Here is a 27,197-nt window from a genome sequence, read left to right as displayed (position 1 = left end):
AGTCACTTGTAACTGACTCAGCTAGAGGTATGTCACAGTAGTGAACCATCCAGTCACTTGTTACTGACTCAGCTAGAGGTATGTCACAGTAGTGAACCATCCAGTCACTTGTTACTGACTCAGCTAGAGGTATGTCACAGTGGTGAACCGTCTAGTCACTTGTTACTGACTCAGCTAGAGATTTGTCACAGTGGTGAACCATCCAGTCACTTGTAACTGACTCAGCTAGAGATTTGTCACAGTGGTGAACCGTCAAGTCACTTGTAATTGACTCAGCTAGAGATTTGTCACAGTGGTGAACCATATAGTCTTTCTCTACTACATAAAGACACCTTAAACTTCAACAAACCAATAACTTAAAAAAAGGTTTATTCTACAATGAATTATTCCACATCAACAGCATATATATAACTTTCCACAACATAAGATTCTTCTGCCTTTTTTGTCATTTTCTTTATAGATTTTTTGGTAGATACTGACAGGATGTAACTATAAACAAAAATAAACATGGAATCAGGTCATACTTAATTTCCTCCGTGATAAATAGGAATTGACTTGCCTGCGTAAGAAGTCTGCGAACGGTATCCGATGGGAATAACCTTCCCTACGAATCCGTGTTGTCTCTAGGACACCTGTGTATCGCAGCTGTATCGTCACCTTCTCCGAATTAAAGTCATCAGGATGTTTGTTGGCATTCGGTCGTATGCATCTGAGGATAGATGTGTGAATTCAACATCAGTATTACAATGTATAAGAATAACAAATTGTCCAACAACTTGACAACTTGTTCAACAACTTGGACAAGAAATGAAATGAATTATTTCACAATGTAACGAAGCATCAACCGTTCATGAAAATATGCTCAAACATGGAATCAACTTCCTATTGAAATTAAGACTGCCAGCAATCTTTATGAACTCAAAGTATAATGTCACAAACATTGTACACAAGTATCTGTCTAACTATCTTCGTATACTTTTGTACTGTTATGAACATTATTGAGTGCATGTTGATTATTGATTATTTACATTGTATATGCATCCATGTATGTGTACCTTCTAGAAGAGGGCCTCGTGGGAGATTAGCCTTTATTGTCTGCTAAATTATGTGTACCTTCTAGAAGAGGGCCTCGTGGGAGATTAGCCTTTATTGTCTGCTAAATGATGTGTACCCTCTAAAAACAAAGTGTTACTTTTATTACTATCTATTGGGGGATTGGTTGAGTGGTTAACATGCTGGCCTTTCACGCAGGCAGGCGGCCAGGATCTGCGGAATCCTCGTACACATGGAATATTTAGAGAAAGTGTTTTTCTCCTGCCCACATAACTCCAACAACCCAGGTGGAGTATATCTTGGTCTGGGGTGAATGTTGTTGAATCTGTACTGTATTATTCAAGTGAGGTGGCACTATATATATAAATGATGCCGTTGGAAGCACGGTCCCACTACAAACAGAACACAAAACATTTCCAGCACACACACAAGCATACACACATAGGGACATATTAGCCAGGTGGCATAGGACTTAGTAGTTAGCGCCTGATAAGGCAGCTTCTGCGAATTCCTCTAAATTGTATTGACTAATGTATGCTAATTGTAGTGATTGTAAAAATAGTATATCTATGTACTGTAAAGCGCTTTAGAGTGGCTTATTCTAGTTTAGACAGGGCGCTATATCAGATGTGTATATTATTATAATTATTTATGATTATTACCTGACAAAGTGAGGTGTGCCTGCCACCATCTTGGCCAGTAGATCCATCAAAGAAAATCGGAAATAGGTCGCCACAGTCTGTTGAATTCTGGTCATGCTGGCAGACGCCGACCCCTGCAAAAATTCATGACAAACTTTTTCTACAATCCGCTGATAATTTACAAAATGACAATATCCTTCCAATCATCAACATATATGATAAATGCTAAGTTTGTTTTTAACACAAACAGTAATTGAAAACTTATTTTGACAGCTTTCGAATACTTCTGATTCCTTTGTCAAGCTAAGAGTGTATATGACCAGTATCTTGACTCTAAACGCTGAAAACAACTCAATAAGCCAATATGTGCAGATTCAGTAAATTCAGCTGTCAAAAATATCGAGACAATTCATCAAGTTAGCACTTTAATACTACAGGCAGTCAGAGGAGCGGAAATAAGTTTACCTGTCCTGTCCCTTCATTCAAACAAACCTGGTGAATCTCACTACAAATATCAATGTAACGCTTTTTATTTTGCTGATGCTATCATAATGCAGTCCAGATCTGTTCCGTCCCCATGACAAGATACAAGGAGATAAAAATAATTTCCACTCTAATCCTTATAAAATGATATTGTATAAAAGTGTTTCTGCAACGAGTTTCATCTGACTTAAGAGCCTGTCACACACTACCGATGTACCTCGCCGGGCTAAACCGGAGCAAAAAATTAACAACGTTGGGAGAAAAAGGCAGAGCTCTGGCGAGAAAGCACTTGGAAATAAATTAAATTGTCCTTAGCAATACTGATGTACTACCAGCGTTTCCTTTGCGATACCGTTGTTTACCGTTGTCCAACTGATGTAAGAGCCAAAGTGCTACCAAATACCAATTATCTGTCGTTAGTACATTGGCAGCGCATCACTGTATTCTGTAGTACTACGGTGTCACATTGATACCAGTACGGTACACACTGAGGCCACCAGAGAGATGCCAATCCATAACAGGGCGCTACCGGTGCTCCTATAACTGACATAACCCAAGCCATACCCTAGTACTGTTGTTGTAGTCCTGTTGCTCGCTCCAGCAGCGCAACAGCGGAATTTTTGGAGCAAGTTCAAATTTGTTACCGTCGCCTACCGTTGCTAAATTGTTCGCTGATGTTCTGATGATGTACTACCGTTCTTAGCGATGTCCTACCACCGCCCTGCCATACCAGTACCGACCACCAAATATCGTTAAATTTGTGCTCCGGTATAGCTCTGGTGACCCAAATTGTCTAGGTGTGACAGGCCCTATAAGGTCAATGTGTGTAATGATAAATCATTATCTATATTAAACCTTATTCATCTTGACTTCTATTTCAACCAACATCACCACCTTCATTTACTCTTTGCAGTCTACTGAAGGGAAGTAAATGAATGTTTACTTTCACTTAGAAACAGGAAAGGGAACTTGGTGAGGATTATTACAGGAAACAATTACCAGGTTGTCTTTGAAAAATACATTTTCTTATAATCATGGTGGACATTTTTAGTTAATCTAGATTGCCCTCATTCTAGGAAGTTGGACAAAGCATCACCTTGAATTAAATGGATAAACTCATTCATCCCTACTTTTTTTAACTGGACTTGTCCAGTCTTTGATTTGGTAAGGTTCAAATGTGAAATTAGGGTTGAATGGATTAATTATAACACATTTTATACAGTTAAGAAACAAACAATTCAAGCTGTTAGTAAAAATATGTCAATTAAAATTAATAAAGGAAAGTGTGGTTTGCGACACACTTCACAGAGTAATCTCCCTTTCAGATAAACTTCATGGAGTTATTCCCCTTTGAGATAAACATCAGTTATTTCCCTTAGCGATAAACTTCATGGAGTAATTCCCCTTAGTGTTAAACTTCATGGAGTAATCTCCCTTTGTGATAAACATTATAGTTATCTCCCTTAGTGATAAACTTCATGGAGTAATCTCCCTTTGTGATAAACATCATAGTTATCTCCCTTAGTGATAAACTTCATGGAGTAATCTCCCTTTGTAATTAACATCATAGTTTTTTCCCTTAGTAATAAACTGATGGAATTATCTCCCTTAGTGATAAACTTCATAGAGTAATCTCCCTTCATGATAAACTTCTTGGAGTGATCTCCCTTTATAACAAACATTGTTTGATCATGCTTGCATTTTCTGATCATGAACGGACAAAAAGAAATTCAGTAATAATCTATGAGCCAAGTGTTATTTCATGACTATAATCAGTAATAAATTTAAACAGGAATCAATTCTGTCAAACCTGTCACTTCCACATTTAAAAAAACAAAGATATGATGAAATCTGATTACATGTTAAAACTATTCACACAAACTGAAACAAAAGCATGAAGTTCGCTAAGATAAAAATGTTCCAAGCCAATTTAATATTTGTATGTATCAAGTTTTTGATGGCTCCATTCTCTGATAAATGCTTATTCTAACGATCCCCGTCCCACTGCACTGTGGTTTCCTATATCGAGTAACCTCCCCCTAACAATCCACGTCCCACTGCACTGTGGTTTCCTTTATCGAGTAACCTCCCCCTAAAGATCCCCGTCCCATTGCACTGTGGTTTCCTATATCGAGTAACCTCCCCCTAACGACCCCCGTCCCACTGCACTGTGGTTTCCTATATAGAGTAACTTCCCCCTAAGGATCCCCGTCCCACTGCACTAATATAAATAAATATCTGATATAGTTGTCAACCCTCCCTCATTTACATAGCTGTCATCCTGGCTCCCTCATTACGAAACTCCCTCGTTCAATCCAAACTCACACAAACTCAAAATCTACATTCTGTGGTGTTTCCTATATAGAGTAACCTCCCCCTTACGATGCCCGTCCCACTACACTGTGGTTTCCTATATCGAGTAACCTCCCCCTAACGATCCACGTCCCACTGCACTGTGGTTTCCTATATCGAGTATCCTCCCCCTAAAGATCCCCGTCCCACTGCACTGTGGTTTCCTATATATAGTAACCTCCCCCTAACGATCCCCGTCCCACTGCCCTGTGGTTTCCTATATAGAGTAACCTCCCCCTTACGATCCCCGTCCCACTGCACTGTGGTTTCCTATATATAGTAACCTCCCCCTAACGATCCCCGTCCCACTGCACTGAGGTTTCCTATATAGAGTAACCTCCCCCTAACGATCCACGTCCCACTGCACTGTGGTTTTCACACAAACTGAAACAAAAGCATGAAGTTCGCTAAGATAAAAATGTTCCAAGCCAATTTAATATTTGTATGTATCAAGTTTTTGATGGCTCCATTCTCTGATAAATGCTTATTCTAACGATCCCCGTCCCACTGCACTGTGGTTTCCTATATAGAGTAACCTCCCCCTAACGACCCCCGTCCCATTGCACTGTGGTTTCCTATATAGAGTAACCTCCCCCGTACGATCCCCGTCCCACTGCACTGTGGATTCCTATATAGAGTAACCTCCCCCTAAGGATCCCCGTCCCACTGCACTAATATAAATAAATATCTGATATAGTTGTCAACCCTCCCTCACTTACATAGCTGTCATCCTGGCTCCCTCATTACGAAACTCCCTCGTTCAATCCAAACTCACACAAACTCAAAATCTACATTCTGTGGTGTTTCCTATATAGAGTAACCTCCCCCTTACGATGCCCGTCCCACTACACTGTGGTTTCCTATATCGAGTAACCTCCCCCTAACGATCCACGTCCCACTGCACTGTGGTTTCCTATATAGAGTATCCTCCCCCTAACGATCCCCGTCCCATCGCACTGTGGTTTCCTATATAGAGTAACCTCCCCCTTACGATGCCCGTCCCACTACACTGTGGTTTCCTATATCGAGTAACCTCCCCCTAACGATCCACGTCCCACTGCACTGTGGTTTTCACACAAACTGAAACAAAAGCATGAAGTTCGCTAAGATAAAAATGTTCCAAGCCAATTTAATATTTGTATGTATCAAGTTTTTGATGGTTCCATTCTCTGATAAATGCTTATTCTAACGATCCCCGTCCTACTGCACTGTGGTTTCCTATATCGAGTAACCTCCCCCTAACGATCCCCGTCCCACTGCACTGAGGTTTCCTATATAGAGTAACCTCCCCCTAACGACCCCCGTCCCATTGCACTGTGGTTTCCTATATAGAGTATCCTCCCCCTAACGATCCCCGTCCCATCGCACTGTGGTTTCCTATATAGAGTAACCTCCCCCTAACGATCCACGTCCCACTGCACTGTGGTTTCCTATATAGAGTAACTTCCCCCTAAGGATCCCCGTCCCACTGCACTAATAGGTTTCCTATATAGAGTAACCTCCCCCTAACGACCCCCGTCCCACTGCACTGTGGTTTCCTATATAGAGTACCCTCCCCCTTACGATCCCCTTCCCACTACACTGTGGTTTCCTATATCGAGTAACCTCCCCCTAACGATCCACGTCCCACTGCACTGTGGTTTCCTATATAGAGTAACCTCCCCCTAAGGATCCCCGTCCCACTGCACTAATATAAATAAATATCTGATATAGTTGTCAACCCTCCCTCATTTACATAGCTGTCATCCTGGCTCCCTCATTACGAAACTCCCTCGTTCAATCCAAACTCACACAAACTCAAAATCTACATTCTGTGGTCAAATGATCTCCTAGTTACTGCAGGGTGTGTGTAATGATCATAACAGGTGTGTCTGAATCAAAGGAATGTTTTTTGGAATTTGGAAATCTCCCTCATTTGAGGTTTTAGAGGCTGACACCTATGATCTAAACTCTTGAAATGTTTTCCTAATGACCAAACATGAAACATGAAGTGACTTACAACATCCTCACATGTAAATAGCAATATTTTGAAATTTCAAATTGTTGACGACATTTTTTCTAGTAGTTATAAATGATTTGAAGCAAGAAGACTATATCATAAAATGTATAATGTGTAGTTTTTGAATAATAAGTGTATACTCTATTTCCCTGAGGGAAAATGTCTATCATATGAAGTTTAGCAAAAAAATACATCAATTTATGATTATGAAGGTGAATTTTTGACTATATAAATGATAATATATGATCGACAACAATGATGCAGGGTTAAATTTCTATATCTAAATAGGATTCTGAATACATAGGTATACACAACAGAGTCTCGATACAATGTAGCTCATCTTATACAAATTGTACTATTATACAAATGATTTCAGGTCTTCAGCATAAAAATGAAAACAAGAAATCTAATTATCAAGTAGTGAGTCACGAGACATCATTAACTCATTCACCCCTACATAACTAAAATAGAATTGCCATGCTTTTGATTTGGTAAGGTTCAAATGTGACTTTAGGGGTGAATGGGTTAAAGTCAAACACAAACCAAAGCCTCAGAGTAGAATATATTTATAAGCCTGCCCTGCAAAACAAAAATCAAGACAGGAAAACAAAACAAAGTAACAATCAAAGCCCCAAACAAATTCAAGCAGAATATATATAACAGGTGATGAGTATGTTACCATGACGATGATGAAATGAAAAACAAATCAGTATCCTTGAAGTGTTTGAAATGCATGGCCTATATACTTTTACTTACAAGTGCACTGTAGATCTGGAATGCAATGCAGCATACAGATATAAGGAGCATATACAATATACAATATACAATGTGCAATGTGCACGATGACAAAATATTAACAGAAAATTGCATAATTGTTATTCTAATTAACAGTGGCCAGTGACCTGCTTTAAAACTAAAATTTCAAAGCCGGGAATCTTCTTCAGTAAATAATAATGTAGAAATCATTATAATTACAACTACCATTAATTTCTATCTATACGTTATACTCCACAGAGGCAAAATGGCTTAAATGGGAATTTATATATATAAATAATGTTGACGGAGCTAAATGAAACTTTCTTTAAGATATAAAACCTATTCACTAAGGATCTAGACCAGAAAAATGTCTGATTACTAGAATTTCATATCTCAAACTTCAGAGGCTGTGTGCTGTCAAATCTTCATGTTAAAACAAATGTATTTATACAAGGTCTAAAATTAAAACAATTTAAATCAATGTGTGGAAGAACCACAAAGTGATATATTTGATTTTTTAACAGAAATTGGAAGTGAAAAATACAAAATTATCAGTGTATAATTATATTTAGCAGTGCAAATATATAAAGTCGGACACTCAAACTTTATGACCATACAATCTGTAACAGAGATTTTTCACATTAACATGTACTTTTGTATTCATAATCAATCTGTATGATAGGGAATTGAAATAAAAAATACTGATTTATTTTTTCTTAATTTTTCTTATTTTCTCTTTATAATTTCAGTCTTTTAAGCTTACACAATTTCATGCAACTAGGTTTTTCTTTTCTTTTTTCCTACTTTCAATATTTTTCTTGGTTTTTCTTCTTCTTTTTTTTCCTGTTCAGGTAACATAATTTTTAACCATGGAGAACTTTTCTTATTGTTTTTTTTTCCTTTTGTTTTTTCTTTGTTTATTAAGTGAACACCATTTCCAGTGACTGAGAGTATTTTTTATCTTTATAATAAACAGTGAGTAAGATTATGACCGGTGACAGTAAAAATGAAGCAGTGAGTGACTCATTAACATGCTTATTAAACTCATTCACCCCTAAATTTCATAATGAACTATTCCATCCTCTGAATTGGAGGAGTTCAAATGTGTCTACAGGGTGAATGGGTTAAATTGTTTCAGTTATACATGTATGCGGTGCATATCACGGGATGCTTGGCTGGTGTCTGTTACATTTGAAGTGACAGTGTAAAGTCAGCAGTGATATACAGTGTAATACCGGTGTTTTTGTGTAGGAATACATTTTTGTTGTTATAAACTAGGACAGGAGAAGTTAAGGAAGGAAAGGAGTTGTTCGCAGAGACGTGGAAGGAGGGAAGGAGATGGGCAGTAATAGGGGACAGAGGAAGTTGGGGTGTGAGTGTTGGACAGAGGAGGTGGAGGAGTAGGAATGGAAGAAGGGCATGGATGATGAGGCCAAAGTAATGGGGCATGTGGAAATGAAAAGTAAGGGAGGGGTCAGGGATGTGTGAAGGACAGAGTAATGGGGAAGTGATAATGTGGGAAATGAGAAGTAAGTGGGTGGAAGGAAGGGGGGAAGGGCAAGGATGTGGTGGACAAATTAATGGGGCATGGGGATGTGAAANGGGGGCAGGGTTGTGGAAGACAAATTGGGCATGGGAAAATTAGGAGTGAATGGGTGGGGTTGTAGGGGTGGGGGTTGGAGTGGAAGAGTAAGTGATGGAGACAGGGGTAGTGGAAGATGGAGAAGTAGAAATGGGAAGGGACACTAGAAATGAGATTAACTGTATATGTGTATGAATTTAATAGAATTAAGCACACTGTGTGTCATAGGTTTACGTATATTTTGTCAGGAATAATCAATAATTTTTCTGCTCAATCCGTGTTGTAGATCATAATATCATTGACAATCAGGAAGAAAGAAGACAGATTTGTTCTGACAAAAACAATAACTAAATTCCGATGTCACTTTTGTATCTCGTTTTACCTACGTTACCATGTATGTCAACCAGCTTAGCATTAGGTCAATTAGATTTTAATAAAAAAATCAAACAACAATACTAATACAAATTTCTCTCTTATCTGACCTATAACCTAATTTGAGATTTTTATTAGACATAATATTTTCGTCAATAACAATTACTTTATGTTGCCAGGACAACAGCTGTTCTACCTACCCGACTGCCTCCCATTCCGGAGGTCTGTTGGTGTTTGTTGTAGCTCATCACACTCACATAGGAGCTTGTACTGGCTGGGGAGCTGATGGCACTGGAGCTGGGCGTGCTCCTCAAGGAAGATGCTATACTGCCCGATGCAAGGTTACCTGTGAGCAAAGGTCAAACAGACAAGGTCAGATAAACAAATTAAGGGAAGGTCAAAATAGGCTTGACGAGGTCAATCAAGGTTTTTGTAAAAGATAACATGTACAAATTCCTATGACAGCTCTATTTCAAAGATTGGAAAACATTGTTGTGGCTATCTCAAGCTGTAATTTCATGAAGAAAAAATATCATGGTTCAATAATTTATTATTGGAACAGATTTGTTGGATTTAAAATTTGTACAACAGGTGGAGATAGAAAGGGAGAGGTGATCTGTCTGAGGGTGGACATAGAGAGGGAGAGGTGATCTTTCTGAGGGTGGACATAGAGAGGGAGAGGTGATCTGTCTGAGGGTGGAGATAGAGAGGGATTTTTGTCTGAGGGTGGAGACAGAGAGGGAGGGGTGATCTGTCTGAGGGTGGAGATAGAGAGGGAGGGGTGATCTGTCTGAGGGTGGAGATAGAGAGGGAGGGGTGATCTGTCTGAGGGTGGAGATAGAGAGGGAGGGGTGATCTGTCTGAGGGTGGAGATAGAGAGGGAGGGGTGATCTGTCTGAGGGTGGAGATAGAGAGGGAGGGGTGATCTGTCTGAGGGTGGAGATAGAGAGGGAGGGGTGATCTGTCTGAGGGTGGAGATAGAGAGGGAGGGGTGATCTGTCTGAGGGTGGAGATAGAGAGGGAGGGGTGATCTGTCTGAGGGTGGAGATAGAGAGGGAGGGGTGATCTGTCTGAGGGTGGAGATAGAGAGGGAGGGGTGATCTGTCTGAGGGTGGAGATAGAGAGGGAGGGGTGATCTGTCTGAGGGTGGAGATAGAGAGGGAGGGGTGATCTGTCTGAGGGTGGAGATAGAGAGGGAGGGGTGATCTGTCTGAGGGTGGAGATAGAGAGGGAGGGGTGATCTGTCTGAGGGTGGAGATAGAGAGGGAGGGGTGATCTGTCTGAGGGTGGAGATAGAGAGGGAGGGGTGATCTGTCTGAGGGTGGAGATAGAGAGGGAGGGGTGATCTGTCTGAGGGTGGAGATAGAGAGGGAGGGGTGATCTGTCTGAGGGTGGAGATAGAGAGGGAGGGGTGATCTGTCTGAGGGTGGAGATAGAGAGGGAGGGGTGATCCGTCTGAGGGTGGTGATAGAGAGGGAGGGGTGATCTGTCTGAGGGTGGTGATAGAGAGGGAGGGGTGATCCGTCTGAGGGTGGAGATAGAGAGGGAGGGGTGATTTGTCTGAGGGTGGAGATAGAGAGGGAGGGGTGATCCGTCTGAGGGTGGTGATAGAGAGGGAGGGGTGATCCGTCTGAGGGTGGAGATAGAGAGGGAGGGGTGATTTGTCTGAGGGTGGAGATAGAGAGGGAGGGGTGATCCGTCTGAGGGTGGTGATAGAGAGGGAGGGGTGATCCGTCTGAGGGTGGAGACAGAGAGGGAGAGGTGATCTGTCTGAGGGTGGAAATAGAAAGGGAGGGGTGATCAGAAAGAGGTTTTAGGTGTAAATGTTTACACTTACCCGTTTTGGTGAGAGGAGTTTGGAAAAGAGCCCGAACAACCTCGTTACTGGAAGCACGAAGCATATTTAGAACATCACCTGGAAGACGATCACGATTCTTTTCTAGGAAGCCATTTGCATCATATTCCACCTTTGGAAAGAGAATGAAACACTTGTAAAACAGGTAGTATTTGTTGGTAAAGTCAATGGAGTTCTACATCAGACTCAGATGATGGTTTGTTTTTAAGCAATTCAACCCTATTGATAGTTAATGTTCCAGAAGCACTTCACTAAACTTCTCAGTGGCAAATCAATGGATTGACAAGAATTTCTGTTCAGACAATTCAGGTGCAAAAATTCTAGCTGATACTTATTTTTATTTTACAAGGTTTCTTTAAAACTAAAGCACTCTTCCAAGACACCACATGAAAACCTCTGTGTGGCCAGTGACAATATCACTGCTGCCAAAATTAACTTTGCATGGAAAATATAATTTAGTACTGTAAAAAAAAAAAAATCTCCTAAAGAATCTAAAATTGACTTAAAACTATAAAATATATCTAAATTTTGCAATGAAATAATATTCTTACGCATGTTAAATATCCATCAATAAAACTGTAAAATGATGTTCAGGAAATATGAATTCCCAAGACTAGTTGTCATTGTATAGACTGGTTGTCATTGTATAGACTGGTTGTCATTCTCTAGATAAGTTGTCATTCTCTAGACATGTTGTCATTCTCCAGACTGGTTGTCATTCATTAGATAAGTTGTCATTGTATAGACAGGTTGTCATTCTCTAGATAAGTTGTCATTCTCTAGACAGGTTGTCATTGTATAGACTGGTTGTCATTCTCTAGACAGGTTGTCATTGTATAGACAGGTTGTCATTCTCTTGACAGGTTGTCATTCTCCAGACAGGTTGTCATTGTATAGACAGGTTGTCATTCTATAGACTGGTTGTCATTCTCCAGACAGGTTGTCATTGTATAGACTGGTTATCATTCACTAGATAATTTGTCATTGTATAGACTGGTTGTCATTCACTAGATAAGTTGTCATTCTCTAGATAAGTTGTCATTCTCCAGACAGGTTGTCATTGTATAGACAGGTTATCATTGTATAGACTGGTTGTCATTCACTAGATAAGTTGTCATTGTATAGACTGGTTGTCATTCATTAGATAAGTTGTCATTCTCTAGATAAGTTGTCATTCTCTAGACAGGTTGTCATTGTATAGACAGGGTGTCATTGTATAGACAGGTTATCATTGTATAGACTGGTTGTCATTCTATAGACAGGTTCTCATTGTATAGACAGGATATCATTGTATAGACTGGTTGTCATTGTATAGACTGGTTGTCATTCACTAGACAAGTTGTCATTCTCTAGATAATTTGTCATTCTCCAGACAGGTTCTCATTGTATAGACAGGTTGTCATTCTCTTGACAGGTTGTCATTGTATAGACTGGTTGTCATTCTCTAGATAAGTTGTCATTTTATAGACAGGTTGTCATTGTATAGACAGGTTGTCATTGTATAGACTGGTTGTCATTGTATAGACAGGGTGTCATTCTCCAGACAGGTTGTCATTCTCCAGACAGGTTGTCATTCACTAGATAAGTTGTCATTGTATAGACAAGTTGTCATTGTATAGACAAGTTGTCATTGTATAGACTGGTTGTCATTCACTAGATAAGTTGTCATTGTATAGACTGGTTGTCTTTGTATAGACAGGTTGTGATTGTATAGACTGGTTGTCATTGTATAGACAGGTTGTCATTCTCCAGACAGGTTGTCATTCTCCAGACAGATTGTCATTCACTAGATAAGTTGACTGGTTGTCATTGTATTGTCATTGTATAGACTGGTTGTCATTGTATAGACAGGTTGTCATTGTATAGACAGGTTGTCATTCTCCAGACAGGTTGTCATTCTCCAGACAGGTTTTCATTCACTAGATAAGTTGTCATTGTATAGACAGGTTGTCATTGTATAGACTGGTTGTCATTCTCCAGACAGATTGTCATTCTCCAGACAGGTTTTGATTCACTAGATAAGTTGTCATTCTCCAGACAGGTTGTCATTGCATAGACTGGTTGTCATTGTATAGAGAGGTTGTCATTGTATCGACTGGTTGTCATTGTATAGAGAGGTTGTCATTGTATCGACTGGTTGTCATTGTATAGAGAGGTTGTCATTGTATCGACTGGTTGTCATTGTATAGAGAGGTTGTCATTGTATAGACAGTTTGTCATTGTATAGACTGGGTGTCATTGTATAGACAGGTTCTCAATCTCCAGACAGGTTGTCATTTTCCAGACAGGTTGTCATTGTATAGACAAGTTGTCATTGTATAGACTGGGTGTCATTGTATAGACAGGTTGTCAATCTCTAGACAGGTTGTCATTGTATAGACAGGTTGTCAATCTCCAGACAGGTTGTCATACTCCAGACAGGTTGTCATTCACTAGATAAGTTGTCATTGTATAGACAGGTTGTCATTGTATAGACAAGTTGTCATTGTATAGACAGGTTGTCATTGTATCGACAAGTTGTCATTGTATAGACAGGTCGTCATTGTATAGACAGGTTGTCAATCTCTAGACAGGTTGTCATTGTATAAACAGGTTTTCATTGTATAGACAGGTTGTCACTGTATAGACAGGTTGTCATTGTATAAACAGGTTGTCATTGTATAGACAGGATGTCATTGTATAGACAGGTTGGCATTGTATAGACAGGTTGTCATTGTATAGACAGGTTGTCATTGTACAGACAGGTTGTCATTCTTAAGACTGGTTGTTATTCACTAGATAAGTTGTCATTCTCTAAATAAGTTTAATTCTCTAGATAAGTTGTCATTCTCCAGACTGTTTGTTATTCTTAAGACTTGTTGTTTGTTGTATAGACTGGTTGTCAGTTTATAGCCAGAATGTTGATCTAAAAGAGTTGTCAATTAAGATTCTGCCAGTCTGTCTGAACAGGTTGCCATTCCAGACTAGTTGTCAGTTTAGATATAATGTAGATTTTTGTTATCAGTCTAGTTGTCTTGTACATGAATTTCTTGGTTAATGTTATTTCAGACAGGTGGTCATTCCTTGCAGACAACCATTTATATTTCAGTCAAGAAGTCAAGGCTGTTCAATATTCAATATATACGGGTGCTGTAAACTGGTGGTAATTCTGGGGTTAAAATGTCATACAATTTGAATGATTAGTAAAATCAGGTGGTTTTACAGGGTCACCAGTACTTACCCGGCCTGCGTAGTGGTCGATGCTGAACACAAGGGAATTGCCTTTGGGACGGCAGTAGTATTTGTTGTTTATGTTTCTATGGAACTTTTCTGGAAGGGAGAAAATAACACTGACAACATAACATAGAATCAAATATTTAAATCTACAGAGGTGAAAGGTTATTTACCTATCAACCCTAGAACCTCCTAAACCAGTGCTACACCAAACATTTAAATCTACAGGGGTGAAAGGTTATTTACCAATCAACTATGGAACCTTCCTAAACCAGTACTACACCAAATATTTAAATCTACAGGGGTGAAAGGTTATTTAACTATTCACTCTCAAAGCATATTAAAACCAGTGCTACACAAAATATTTAAATCTACAGGGGTGAAAAGTTATTTACCTATCAACCCTAGAACCTCCTAAACCAGTACTACACCAAGTATTTAAATCTACAGGAGTGAAAGGTTATTTAACTATTTACTCTCAAAGCATATTAAAACCAGTGCTACACAAAATATTTAAATCCAGCAGGGTGAGAGTTTATTTACCTATCAACTCCAAAACCTTCCTAAACCAGTGCCCAGGAAACCAGTTGTTTCAAGACTATTTAAAGCTAACTGTTGTGGAAAAAAGTGAATTTTGCTTTTATGCATAAAAAAAAAAAATAGCATCAAGATTTTACATCTGTCATAATACTTCCATGAAAATTACATCATTTCCTATTCCTCAATCCTAAGGTTTAAATCAGGAATGTTGAATTAAATGATTGATGGCAAGATCAAGGAAATTTGGCCATACAACAGTTTGTCAGTACCTTCATTTAAATCTATGAAGAAAGCCCCAACATGTGTAAAGTGGTATGAACTCCTGTAATCTAACTTACCGACGAGTGATTTGTCCGTGGCTTTGGGGAAGTGGTATAAACTCCTGTAATCTAACTTACCCACGAGTAATTTGTCTGTGGCCTTGGGGAAGTGGTATGAACTCCTGTAATCAAACTTACCCACGAGTAATTTGTCCGTGGCCATGGGGAAGTGGTATAAACTCCTGTAATCTAACTTACCCACGAGTGATTTGTCCGTGGCCTTGGGGAAGTGGTATGAACTCCTGTAATCAAACTTACCTACGAGTGATTTGTCTGTGGCCTTGGGGAAGTGGTATGAACTCCTGTAATCTAACTTACCCACGAGTAATTTGTCTGTGGCCTTGGTGAAGTGGTATGAACTCCTGTAATCAAACTTACCTACGAGTGATTTGTCTGTGACCTTGGGGAAGTGGTATGAACTCCTGTAATCAAACTTCCTGACAAATGATTTGTCTGTGGCCTTGGGGAGGTGGTATGAACTACTGTAATCAAACTTACCTACGAGTGATTTGTCTGTGACCTTGGGGAAGTGGTATGAACTCCTGTAATCAAACTTACCTACGAGTGATTTGTCTGTGACCTTGGGGAAGTGGTATGAACTCCTGTAATCAAACTTACTGACAAATGATTTGTCTGTGGCCTTGGGGAGGTGGTATGAACTCCTGTAATCAAACTTACCTACGAGTGATTTGTCTGTGGCCTTGGGGAAGTGGTATGAACTCCTGTTATCCAACTTACGCATGAGTGATTTGTCTGTGGCCTTGGGGAAGTGGTATGAACTCCTGTAATCAAACTTACTGACGAATGATTTGTCTGTGGCCTTGGGGAAGTGGTATGAACTCCTGTTATCTAACTTACGCATGAGTGATTTGTCTGTGGCCTTGGGGAAGTGGTATGAACTCCTGTAATCAAACTTACGCACGAGTGATTTGTCTGTGGCCTTGGGGAAGTGGTATGACCTCCTGTAATCAAACTTACGCATGAGTGATTTGTCTGTGGCCTTGGGGAAGTGGTATGAACTCCTGTAATCAAACTTACGCACGAGTGATTTGTCTGTGGCCTTGGGGAAGCGGTATGACCTCCTGTAATCAAACTTACGCATGAGTGATCTGTCTGTGGCCTTGGGGAAGTGGTATGAACTCCTGTAATCAAACTTACGCACGAGTGATTTGTCTGTGGCCTTGGGGAAGCGGTATGACCTCCTGTAATCAAACTTACGCATGAGTGATTTGTCTGTGGCCTTGGGGAAGGGGTATGAACTCCTGTAATCAAACTTACCCACGAGTGATTTGTCTGTGGCCTTGGGGAAGTGGTATGACCTCCTGTAATCTAACTTACTTACGAGTGATTTGTCTGTGGCCTTGGGGAAGTGGTATGAACTCCTGTAATCAAACTTACCCACGAGTGATTTGTCTGTGGCCTTAGGGAAGTGGTATGAACTCCTGTAATCTAACTTACCCACGAGTGATTTGAACGTGGCCTTGGGGAAGTGGTATGAACTCCTGTAATCTAACTTACCCACAAGTGATTTGTCTGTGGCCTTGGGGAAGTGGCTTTCCTCGTCTAGCAAGGCCAACAGTCCAAGGGGCTTCATGAGGAACATGTCCAACAGTGGTCGATTGTCCACAAAAGTAATGTCCAACACTTCAAGGCCCTCATTCTGGTATTCTTGCTGTGTAAGTCGCAACAGGACAGTAAGTAGGGACTCATAAATACTGTATACCAGGAAATTTTCACCCAGTCACACTTTATTAATAATATTAATGATATTTCCAGGTTCTTATATTCTGCTTTATCACAAACTAGTTCATAGGTCATCTCAAAGTGGTTCACAAATTATTATCTGTGGTTATAGGGCCTTTGCAACCAGCCAATATCTTTCTCAATTCCCTGGGGAGCATACAGCTGGTGCTGCCATTTCGGCGCTCACAGCTAGCATTCAACATTTCTATCACTGCCCAACCACGTACTCATTTACAGCTGAGTAGACTGGAACATTAGCAGAGTAAAATATCTTTACTAGGCGAAAATGAAACTGAGGCAAAAATTGCCTGATATATAGTAACAACTCCACCCCTACCCACTAATATTAACTTCCATAACCAAACTATATCTAGGTAGCATTTTCAGCATCCATACAGGGATTTTACTAATTTGAAATTCAAGGAGTTATTTAGGCCCTTTTTCAGTAAAATGAAGGCCTATATTCTCCTGCCATCTGCAAATTTTCAAAATACACAGATCAATCTTAATCTGTAACCTGGATGTATCTGAACCATATAAACACCAAGCCACATTTAAATCTAACACTGGTCAGCAGTATTTACTTTTAATCAAAATAACACCAAAATAAAAAATACAAAAATATACATAGTGCAATGTTCATTTACTCAAAGTCAAGTCTCACTTTAATTCTTTCAGGACTTCTTTTGTTAAATTTTAGGGGTTTTAGGGTCTTTCTATACATTTTAGGGCTTTTCAAGGCCTGTGACAGTCCTGCTTTTGTAATTACAACTGATATTGGTATTGTTTTATTATTAAATATTTAGCATTACCAGATTTGTAAAATATTAGGTTGTTTAAAATCAGCTCAACACCTCGAAAACATTTTCATTTTAGGACCATGCATCCTGACCACTTGTCAGAATAACCTATCCTGTTAACTCATTCACACCGGTTTATACAAAATTGAGTCCCCTTCGCCTGAGGATGCTCCTGACCAAATTTAGTTAAAATCTTATGGGCCGTTCCGGACAGTAGCGTTTTAAAGGAAAGTCCGGACAGGAGCGTTTTAAAGGAAAAGTTGATGGACGGACGGACGGAAGACGAATGCTGCACCTTAAAAAAGTTTGGCATAAGCTCATTTCCCCTATGGGCAGGTGAGCTAAAAAAACACCTGACCAATCGCTAGGCTGATACCTGTCCTTTGAAGATTACAAAGGAGCTACACCTGACTACAAAGCCAGTCAATGTTACCGTTATGCGACTGCGAGATTCTTTTGATGTACATCAAAGTGTTAAACTAGTCGTCTCATCTCATACACAAAGTAGCGCACAGAACCGTCGATGTTGCTACAACATATTCCAGGGGTGCAGAGAGCGGTTCATTGTACATGAATGTAGTGCCTATTGTTGCCTTTTAGGTTTGTTTTTAAAAGTGATTTAATTTCTTTCATGTGAATGAAATGAAACTCATGTCATACGAACATGAAGCGTGACCTTTCCCCCTTTAATTAACGTGGTTGTTTAATATGTAGGAAATTTATTTTGGTGGAAGGATGCGGGCCTACAGCAACACTGTAGAAGTTCATCAATCCTACGTACCATTTCCCAGGCGAAGATGTGTTGGTTGAAGTAGTATTGGATCTGCTCATTCGCAATGTTGATACACAGCTGCTCAAACGAGTTGTTGGGAATGTGCTCAAAACCGAAAATGTCCAGGATTCCGATAATGTGGTTTTCCTCCTCCCTATCGACCACAACCAGTGAGAATCAGATTACAACACATTACACCTACCTAACAAACTAACTCCAATATCTCACATTACACCTGGCTAACACACTACCCCCAATATTTCACATTACACCTGACTAACACACTAACTCCAATATCTCACATTACACCTGACTAACACACTAACTCGAACATCTTACATTACACCTGTCCAACACACTACCCCCAATATCTCACATTACACCTGTCCAACACACTACCCCCAATATCTCACATACACCTGACTAACACACTAACTCCAATATCTCACATTACACCTGACTTACACACTACCCCAAATATCTCACATTACATCTGACTAACACACTCCCCCCAATATCTCACATTACACCTGTCCAACACACTACCCCCAATATCCCACATTACACCTGGCTAACACACTACCCCCAATATCTCACATTACACCTGACTAACACACTACCCCAAATATCTCACATTACACCTGACTAACACACTCCCCCCAATATCTCACATTACACCTGTCCAACACACTACCCCCAATATCTCACATTACACCTGACTAACACACTAACTCCAATATCTCACAGTACACCTGACTTACACACTAACCCAACATCTCACATTACACCTGTCTAACACACTACCCCCAATATCTCACATTACACCTGGCTAACACACTACCCCCAATATCTCACATTACACCTGGCTAACATACTAACCCAATATCTCACATTACACCTAGCTAACACACTAACCCAACATCTCACATTACACCTGTCTAACACACTACTCCCAATATCTCACATTACACCTGGCTTAAACACACTAACCCAACATCTCACATTACACCTGCCTAACAAACTAACCCAATATCCCACATTACTCAATTTATTCAGTTTCTCAATAACAGTCTCGTTTCTCATTCAAGATAAGAATTCTCAAAACAATATTCTTTTCCTGTACTTACTTTTTTGCAACAAATGTCTGAGGTTTAAGTAGGATGTTGATATGGTTGACAATCCAGCTGAACAAGCGCCCGTAAAGCGCCTTAGCCATGGCGTCCCGGGCGTCCAGCGCCTCCGGGACAGAGTTTCCCCGCACGATGAGTTCTCCACGGGCAACCATGCCTGTCGTTGTAAGAGCTTCCACTAACTCCACATTAGGAATTCCTAATGTCGAGGACACTGTTAACAAAAGGACCAATTATAGACTTCCTGATCATTTCTTCTCTGTTGGTGGGAACAGTGGAGGGGAGGAAGTGGAGGAAGAAGTGGAGGAGGAAGGGGAAAGGAGGGAGCAAGGGGATAGGAGGGAGCAAGGGGATAGGAGAGATAATGGGGATGGGGGTAAGACAGAGAATGGGGATGGGGATAGGAGGGAGAATGGGGATAGGGATAGGAGGGAGAATGGGGATGGGGGTAGGAGGGCGAATGGGGATGGGGATAGGAGGGAGAATGGGGATGGGGATAGGAGGGCGAATGGGGATGGGGATACGGCGGAGAATGGAGATGGGGATAGGAGGGATAATGGGGATAGGGATAGGAGGGAGAAAGGGCATGGGGATAGGAGGGAGCATGGGGAATGGGATAGAAGGGAGAATGGGGATAGAGATAGGAGGGAGAATAGGGATAGGGATAGGAGGGCGAATGGGGATGGGGATGGGAGGGGGAATGGGGATGGGGATACGGCGGAGAATGGAGATGGGGATAAGAGGGAAAATGGGGATGAAGATAGGAGGGAGAACGGGGATGGGGATGGGAGGGAGAATGAGGATGGGGGTAGGAAGGAGAAGGGGGAGGGGGGTAGGAGGGAGAATGGGGAATGAGGTAGAAGGGAGTATGGGGATGGGGATAGGAGGTAGAATGAGGAGGTGATAGGAGGAAGAATGGGGAAGGGGAGAGGAGGGAGAATGGGGAAGGGGGTAGGAGGGAGAATGGGGTCGAGGATAGATGGGGGTAGGAGGGCGGATGGGGGTGGGGATAGGAGGGAGAATGGGGATGGGGATAGGAAGGAGAATGGAGATGGGGATAGGAGGGAGAATGGGGATGAAGATAGGAGGGAGAATGGGGATGGGGATGGGAGGGAGAAAGGGGATGGGGATAGGAAGGAGAATGGGGATGGGGGTAGGAAGGAGAATGGTGATGGGGATAGGAGGAAGAATGGGGATGGGGAAAGGAGGGAGAAAGGGGATGGGGAAAGGACAGGGAAAGGGGATGGGGGTAGGAGGGAGAATGGGGATAGGGATAGGAAGGAGAATGGGGATAGGAGGGAGAATGGGGATGGAGAAAGGAGGCAGAAAGGGGATGGGGATAGGAGGGAGAAGGGGGATGGGGATGGGAGGGAGAAAGGGGATGGGGATAGGAATGAGAATGGTGATGGGGATAGGAGGGAGAATGGAATGTAAAACAACAATAGGAGGGAGAATGGGGATGGGGGTAGGAGGGAGAATGGGGATAGGGATAGGAAGGAGAATGGGGATAGGAGGGAGAATGGGGCTGGGGATAGGAGGGAGAAAGGGGATGGGGAAAGGACAGGGAAAGGGGATGGGGGTAGGAGGGAGAATGGGGATAGGGATAGGAAGGAGAATGGTGGTGGGGATAGAAGGGAGAATGGGGATGGGGATAGGACGGAGAATGGGGATGGGGATAGGAGGAAGAATGGGGATGGGGAAAGGAGGGAGAAAGGGGATGGGGATAGGAAGGAAAATGGTGATGGGGATAGGAGGGAGAATGGGGCTGGGGATAGGAGGGAGAAAGGGGATGGGGATAGGAGGGAGGATGGGGATGGGGATAGGACAGAGACTGGGGATGGGGATAGGAGGGAGAATGGGGATGGGGATAGGACAGAGAATGGGGATGGGGATAGGAGGGAGAATGGGGATGGGGGTAGGAGGGAGAATGAGGATGGGGATAGGAGAGAGAATGGGGATAGGAGGGAGAATGGTGATGGGGATAGGAGGAAGAATGGGGATGGGGAAAGGAGGGAGAAAGGGGATGGGGATAGGAAGGAGAATGGGGATTGGGATAGGAGGGAGAATGGGGTCGAGGATAGGTCGGAGAATGGGGATGGGAATAGGAGGGAGAATGGGGATATGGATAGGAGGGAGAATAGGGATGGGGATAGGAGGGAGAATGGAATGTAAAACAACANGGGATAGAAGGGAGAATGGGGATGGAGATAGGAGGGAGAATAGGGATGGAAATAGGAGGGAGAATGGGGAATGAGATAGAAGGGAGAATGGGGATGGGGATAGGAGGGAGAATGGGGATGGGGATAGGAGGGGGAGATTGGGGATGGGGGTAGGAGGGAAAATGGGGATGGGGACAGGTGGGAAAATAAGGGAGGGGATAGGAGGGGGAGAATGGGGATAGGGAAAGGAGGGAGAATAGGGATTGAGATAGGAGGGAGAATGGGGAATGGGATAGAAGGGAGAATGGGGATATGGATAGGAGGGAGAATAGGGATAGGGATAGGAGGGAGAATGAGGAATGGGATAGAAGGGAGAATGGGGATGGAGATAGGAGGGAGAATAGGGATGGAAATAGGAGGGAGAATGGGGAATGAGATAGAAGGGAGAATGGGGATGGGGATAGGAGGGAGAATAGGGATGGGGATAGGAGGGAGAATTGGGATGGGGATAGGAGGGAAAATAGGGATGGGGAAAGGATGGTGAGAATGGGGATGAGGGATGAATGTAAAACATCACCACTCTTAGCTAACCGTAACATTTGACCACACCCACCTGCCTCGACAAGCGGCCTACTTGTGATGCTACAAGCATTTCCTCCATGACCCGTCTCCTTCTCGTCAAAGTTAACGTTTCCCAAATTTAAAATGGAGGCAATGATTCCACAGACAGAGGACACCTCCTGTCAAAGTTTACAAAAACATGTGAAGATGAAATTGAAAATATGGCATAATGGCATAATATCAACTTATATCAATGGCTCCTGTTGACTTTGATTTAAATCTGAGGAACTGAATGTGGCAGGAAATCAGCACACGCAGGGAAAGCCCACATGACAAGGAATTAAGTCCAGGTTTTTTGGTAAAAAGGTGAGTGCATGTCCATCTCACCATCCAGCCACCTGGTAATGTCACATACTGCCTTAAGTCACATTTCATCTGTCCGACCTACCTAACGTTTATAAGTATCGGTTTTATAGCAGTTAGGATGGCCTTGACCTACCTTACATTAACAAGTATCGGTTTAATAGCAGTGCGGAGTGACCTTGACCTACCTTACATAAACAAGTATCGGTTTTATAGCAGTGAGGAGTCACCTTGACCTACCTTACATTAACAAGTATTGGTTTTATAGCAGTGAGGAATGACCTTGACCTACCTTACATTAACAAGTATTGGTTTTATAGCAGTGAGGAGTGACCTTGACCTACCTTAGGTTTGAAACCAATGATATCAAAGCAATGTTGGATGGCCTTGAACTTGACCCTGTTAATGGCCATGGCAGCAATGTCTATCCCACCACTGGTATATTCCTCAATGTACCTGTGACAAATAGAAACAAAGGTATTATAACTATTTTAGTTGATATTGTCATCTATATAAAACACACCTGTCTATAAAGACCAAATATATTACAAACAGCTGTCTATGAAGAGCATCTCTATATAGCACACATCTGTATATAAAGACCACATATATAACATGTCAGTCTATGGAGTCTACCTGTACAACAAACACCAGTCTATATATAAACCACTCAAACAACAAACATCTGTCCATAAAGACCACCTCTATATAACAAACACATATCCATAAAGACCACCTCTATATAACAAACATCTGTCCATTTAGACAACCTCTATATAACAACCACCTGTCCATAAAGACCACCCCTATATAACAAACACATAACCATTAAGACCACCTCTATATAACAATCACCTATCCATTAAGACCACCGCTATATAACAACCACCAGTCCATTAAGACCACCTCTACATAACAAGCATCTGTCAATTAAAACCACCTCTACATAACCACCTGGCCATAAAAACCATCTCTATATAACAAACACATGTCCTTAAAAACACCTCTATTTAACATACACCTGTCCATTTAGACCACCTCTATATAACAAACACCTTTCCATTAAGACAACCTCTATATAACAATCACCTGCCCATTAAGTCCACCTCTATATAACAACCACCTGTACATTAAGACCACCTCTACATAACAAGCATGTCAGCTAAAACCACCTCTATATAACAACCACCTGCCCATAAAAACCATCTCTATATAACAAACACATGTCCTTAAAAACACCTCTATTTAACATACACCTGTCCATTAAGACCACCTCTATATAACAAACACCTTTCCATTAAGACCACCTCTATATAACAACCACCTGTACATTAAGACCACCTCTACATAACAAGCATGTCAGCTAAAACCACCTCTATATAACAACCACCTGCCCATAAAAACCACATCTATTTAACAAACACCTGTTCTTTAAAACACCTCTATTTAACATACACCTGTCCATTAAGACCACCTCTACATAAGCATCTGTCAATTAAAACCACCTCTATATAACAACCACCTGCCCATAAAAACCACATCTATATAACAAACACCTGTTCTTTAAAACACCTCTATTTCACATACACCTGTTCATTAAGACCACCTCTATATAACAAACACCTTTCCATTAAGACCACCTCTCTAAAACAATCACCTGCCCATTAAGTTCACCTCTATATAACAACCACTTGTACATTAAGACCACCTCTACATAACAAGCATCTGTCAATTAAAACCACCTCTATATAACAACCACCTGCCCATAAAAACCACATCTATATAACAAACACATGTTCTTTAAAACACCTCTATTTAACATACACCTGTCTATTAAGACCACCTATATATAACAAACACCTTTCCATTAAGACCACCTCTATATAACAAGCATTTGTCAATTAAAACCCCCTCTATATAACAACCACCTGTCCATTAAGACCACCTCTATATAACAAACACCTGTACTTAAAAACACCTCTATTTAACATACACCTGTCCATTTAGACCACCTCTATATAAAAAGCACCTGTCCGTTAAGACCACCCCATATAACCAGCACCGTTCTATATGGCTCACCCATCAATAACAATGTATGTCCGCTGTAAAATAGATTGTTACCTGCAGAAGGTTTGTTTTTCAACCTTTCGTTATATCTTTTATTATACAACATTTGTTACAACATCCTGTGTTGTATCATAACAGCTGTGTAAGCAGGCCTTCATTACCTGTAGGGAACATTCTCTTTGAGGAGGAACTGAGTTTTCTTTTCTTCTGAACTCAGACCGTCATGTATGTAGTAGAATATATGGAAGTTCTGTTCACCCCTGTAAAAATTAAAAGAGAAACACATTTATCCATGTGACAAAAATAAATAAATAAAAAGGAGTGAACTATGTGCCAGTTAAATGTTTGTAAATTCAATCATAGTACATTTACCAGCATGAATTCAAACTTTTACCTAATATGAAAAAGATCGACAATGTTAAACAAATATATTAAATTTGGAAATAGTCAGCTATAGGGGAATTTTTGCCACAGTGAAACTTTCACCTTTATTCGTGAATTTATCATGACAGTGAAAATAAATACACTACATACTACATTGTATACATAGTAATAATATGTGAATGGCAAAACCAGCACCACGCCACAATGAATTCTTACTGTGAAGGGTGACAACTGACTGGGGAAAGTTCCCCAGCATACAGTATTAAAGACTTCTTTGAGACTTGTCTAGGCATAGAGCCTCCAAATCTAATCCTAAGCATGGGGCCACAAGAATGACAGCCTGACCCATATCAAGTTTAGACATGGGGCCGCTAGAATGACAGCCTGACCCATATCAAGTTTAGACATGGGGCCACAAGAATGACAGCCTGAACCATATCAAGTTCAGACATGGGGCCACAAGAATGACAGCCTGACCCATATCAAGTTTAGACATGGGGCCACAAGAATGACAGCCTGACCCATATCAAGTTAAGACATTATAGGCCTGTAGCCACCGAGTTTAGGGCTGGAGCCACCCTGTTTAGGGCTGTAGCCACCGAGTTTATGGCTGTAGCCACAGAGTTCCAGGCATTAAGCCATGGAGTTACAGGTAAGGGGCCGTTGACTCTATCTTGGGCACGGAGCCTTGAACATTATAGGCCTGTAGCCACCGAGGTTAGGGCTGGAGCCTCAGAGTCCCAGGCATGGAGCCACTGAGTTACAGGCAAGGGGCCGTTGACTCTATCTTGGGCACGAAGCCGTGAACATTATAGGACTGTAGCCACCAAGTTTAGGACTGTAGCCACTGAGTTTAGGGCTGTAGCCACAGAGTCCCAGGCTTGGAGCCCATCGTTCCCTAGTTTTCATCTGAAGCTGGTGAGTTCAGGCTTGGAGACATCGAACCCTAGTGTTCGTCTGAAGCTGGTGAGTTCAGGCTTGGAGCCACTGAATCCTAGTGTTCGTCTGAAGCTACTGAGTTCAGGCTTGGAGACACCGAATCCTAGTGTTTGTCTGAAGCTACTGAGTTCAGGCTTGGAGACACCGAACCCTAGTGATCGTCTGAAGCTAGTGAGTTCAGGCTTGGAGCCACCGAATCCTAGTGTTTGTCTGAAGCTACCGAGTTCAGGCTTGGAGCCACTGAACCCTAGTGTTCGTCTGAAGCTAGTGAGTTCAGGCTTGGAGCCCATCGAGTTTTAGAACTAAGGACTATTTGTTGAGTTATCCTCAAGTGAAGTGGAGTAAAAGGAAGCTCATTTTGACGTCGTCAATGACTTACCTTGCTTGTGATATGACTCTTGATTTTTCCAAGAGGTACTCTGTGATTTTGGCTAAAAAACAAAGACACTTCATGTGATAATCTAACAAAACATTAGGTACAAGTGACAAATTGATCTGCTGGTAATTAATTACCAAAAACTCTGACAGTCATGACTATAGTAAGCAGTTATTTCTAATGTTATTTTAATTTTGGGTAACCCATATCTGTTTTCATTTTTAGGAGCAGCATGCTAAGGTAAAACACAATGATTTTTTTTTTCTTTCAAAAGAGGCAAAGTGTTTCCAGTAATTAAAAGTACCAGGGTACTCCATCTCTAGGAAACTATCGTTATAAAAAATAAACTCTTACACATGTAGTGGAAAATACAATCTTGTTTCAGTACATGACATTTCGCCTCCTAATTGTTTACAAAATTTGACAACTGTCGGTGACTGTGTATTTAAGATATGCCCTGAACGAAGTGAAACATGATGAAAAAGGGCCATAACTCTGTATATATTATTTGACACTTCGCCATCCTAAAAGGTACTCGCATACAAAATTTGGCAATTGTAGCCTAGTTTTTAGTATAGAAGATATGCCCTGGACAAATTGATACACACACTGACTAATGGACAAACTGACGGATTGCAAACTTGTACCTGTGAGATTCTGATGATTTATTTAAAGGATCCCCGTACCACTACCAAAAACTGGAACTAAGTATTGGAAATAGTTTGGGGGGGGGGGGG

General features: G+C 41.3%; 1 protein-coding gene across 10 annotated transcripts in view; it reads right to left on the bottom strand.

The window, feature by feature from the left end:
* Positions 1 to 27,197, bottom strand: part of LOC110456976 (myosin-IIIb-like) — a 157,847-nt gene that overhangs the window by 57,104 nt on the left and 73,546 nt on the right. For 8 of the 10 annotated variants that reach the window (XM_021508051.1, XM_021508052.1, XM_021508054.1 and 5 more), the window contains 13 exons: positions 26,464 to 26,515; positions 24,923 to 25,021; positions 23,039 to 23,150; positions 22,384 to 22,510; positions 19,609 to 19,825; positions 18,491 to 18,635; positions 16,685 to 16,838; positions 14,314 to 14,402; positions 11,076 to 11,205; positions 9,439 to 9,584; positions 7,285 to 7,299; positions 1,716 to 1,828; positions 560 to 709 (listed from right to left, as the gene is read on the bottom strand). In XM_021508051.1, coding sequence (XP_021363726.1) covers positions 560 to 709; positions 1,716 to 1,828; positions 7,285 to 7,299; positions 9,439 to 9,584; positions 11,076 to 11,205; positions 14,314 to 14,402; positions 16,685 to 16,838; positions 18,491 to 18,635; positions 19,609 to 19,825; positions 22,384 to 22,510; positions 23,039 to 23,150; positions 24,923 to 25,021; positions 26,464 to 26,515 — 1,549 coding nt within the window. The remainder of the gene's footprint in view (positions 1 to 559; positions 710 to 1,715; positions 1,829 to 7,284; positions 7,300 to 9,438; positions 9,585 to 11,075; positions 11,206 to 14,313; positions 14,403 to 16,684; positions 16,839 to 18,490; positions 18,636 to 19,608; positions 19,826 to 22,383; positions 22,511 to 23,038; positions 23,151 to 24,922; positions 25,022 to 26,463; positions 26,516 to 27,197) is intronic. The other 2 variants (XM_021508049.1, XM_021508057.1) reach the window with 1 other exon arrangement.

The sequence above is a fragment of the Mizuhopecten yessoensis genome, unplaced genomic scaffold (assembly GCF_002113885.1).
Source record: "Mizuhopecten yessoensis strain PY_sf001 unplaced genomic scaffold, ASM211388v2 scaffold8989, whole genome shotgun sequence".
Classification (NCBI taxonomy): Eukaryota; Metazoa; Mollusca; class Bivalvia; order Pectinida; family Pectinidae; genus Mizuhopecten; species Mizuhopecten yessoensis.
The sequence above is the reverse complement of the archived record's forward strand: the minus strand, read 5'-3'. Positions and strand labels throughout refer to the sequence as shown.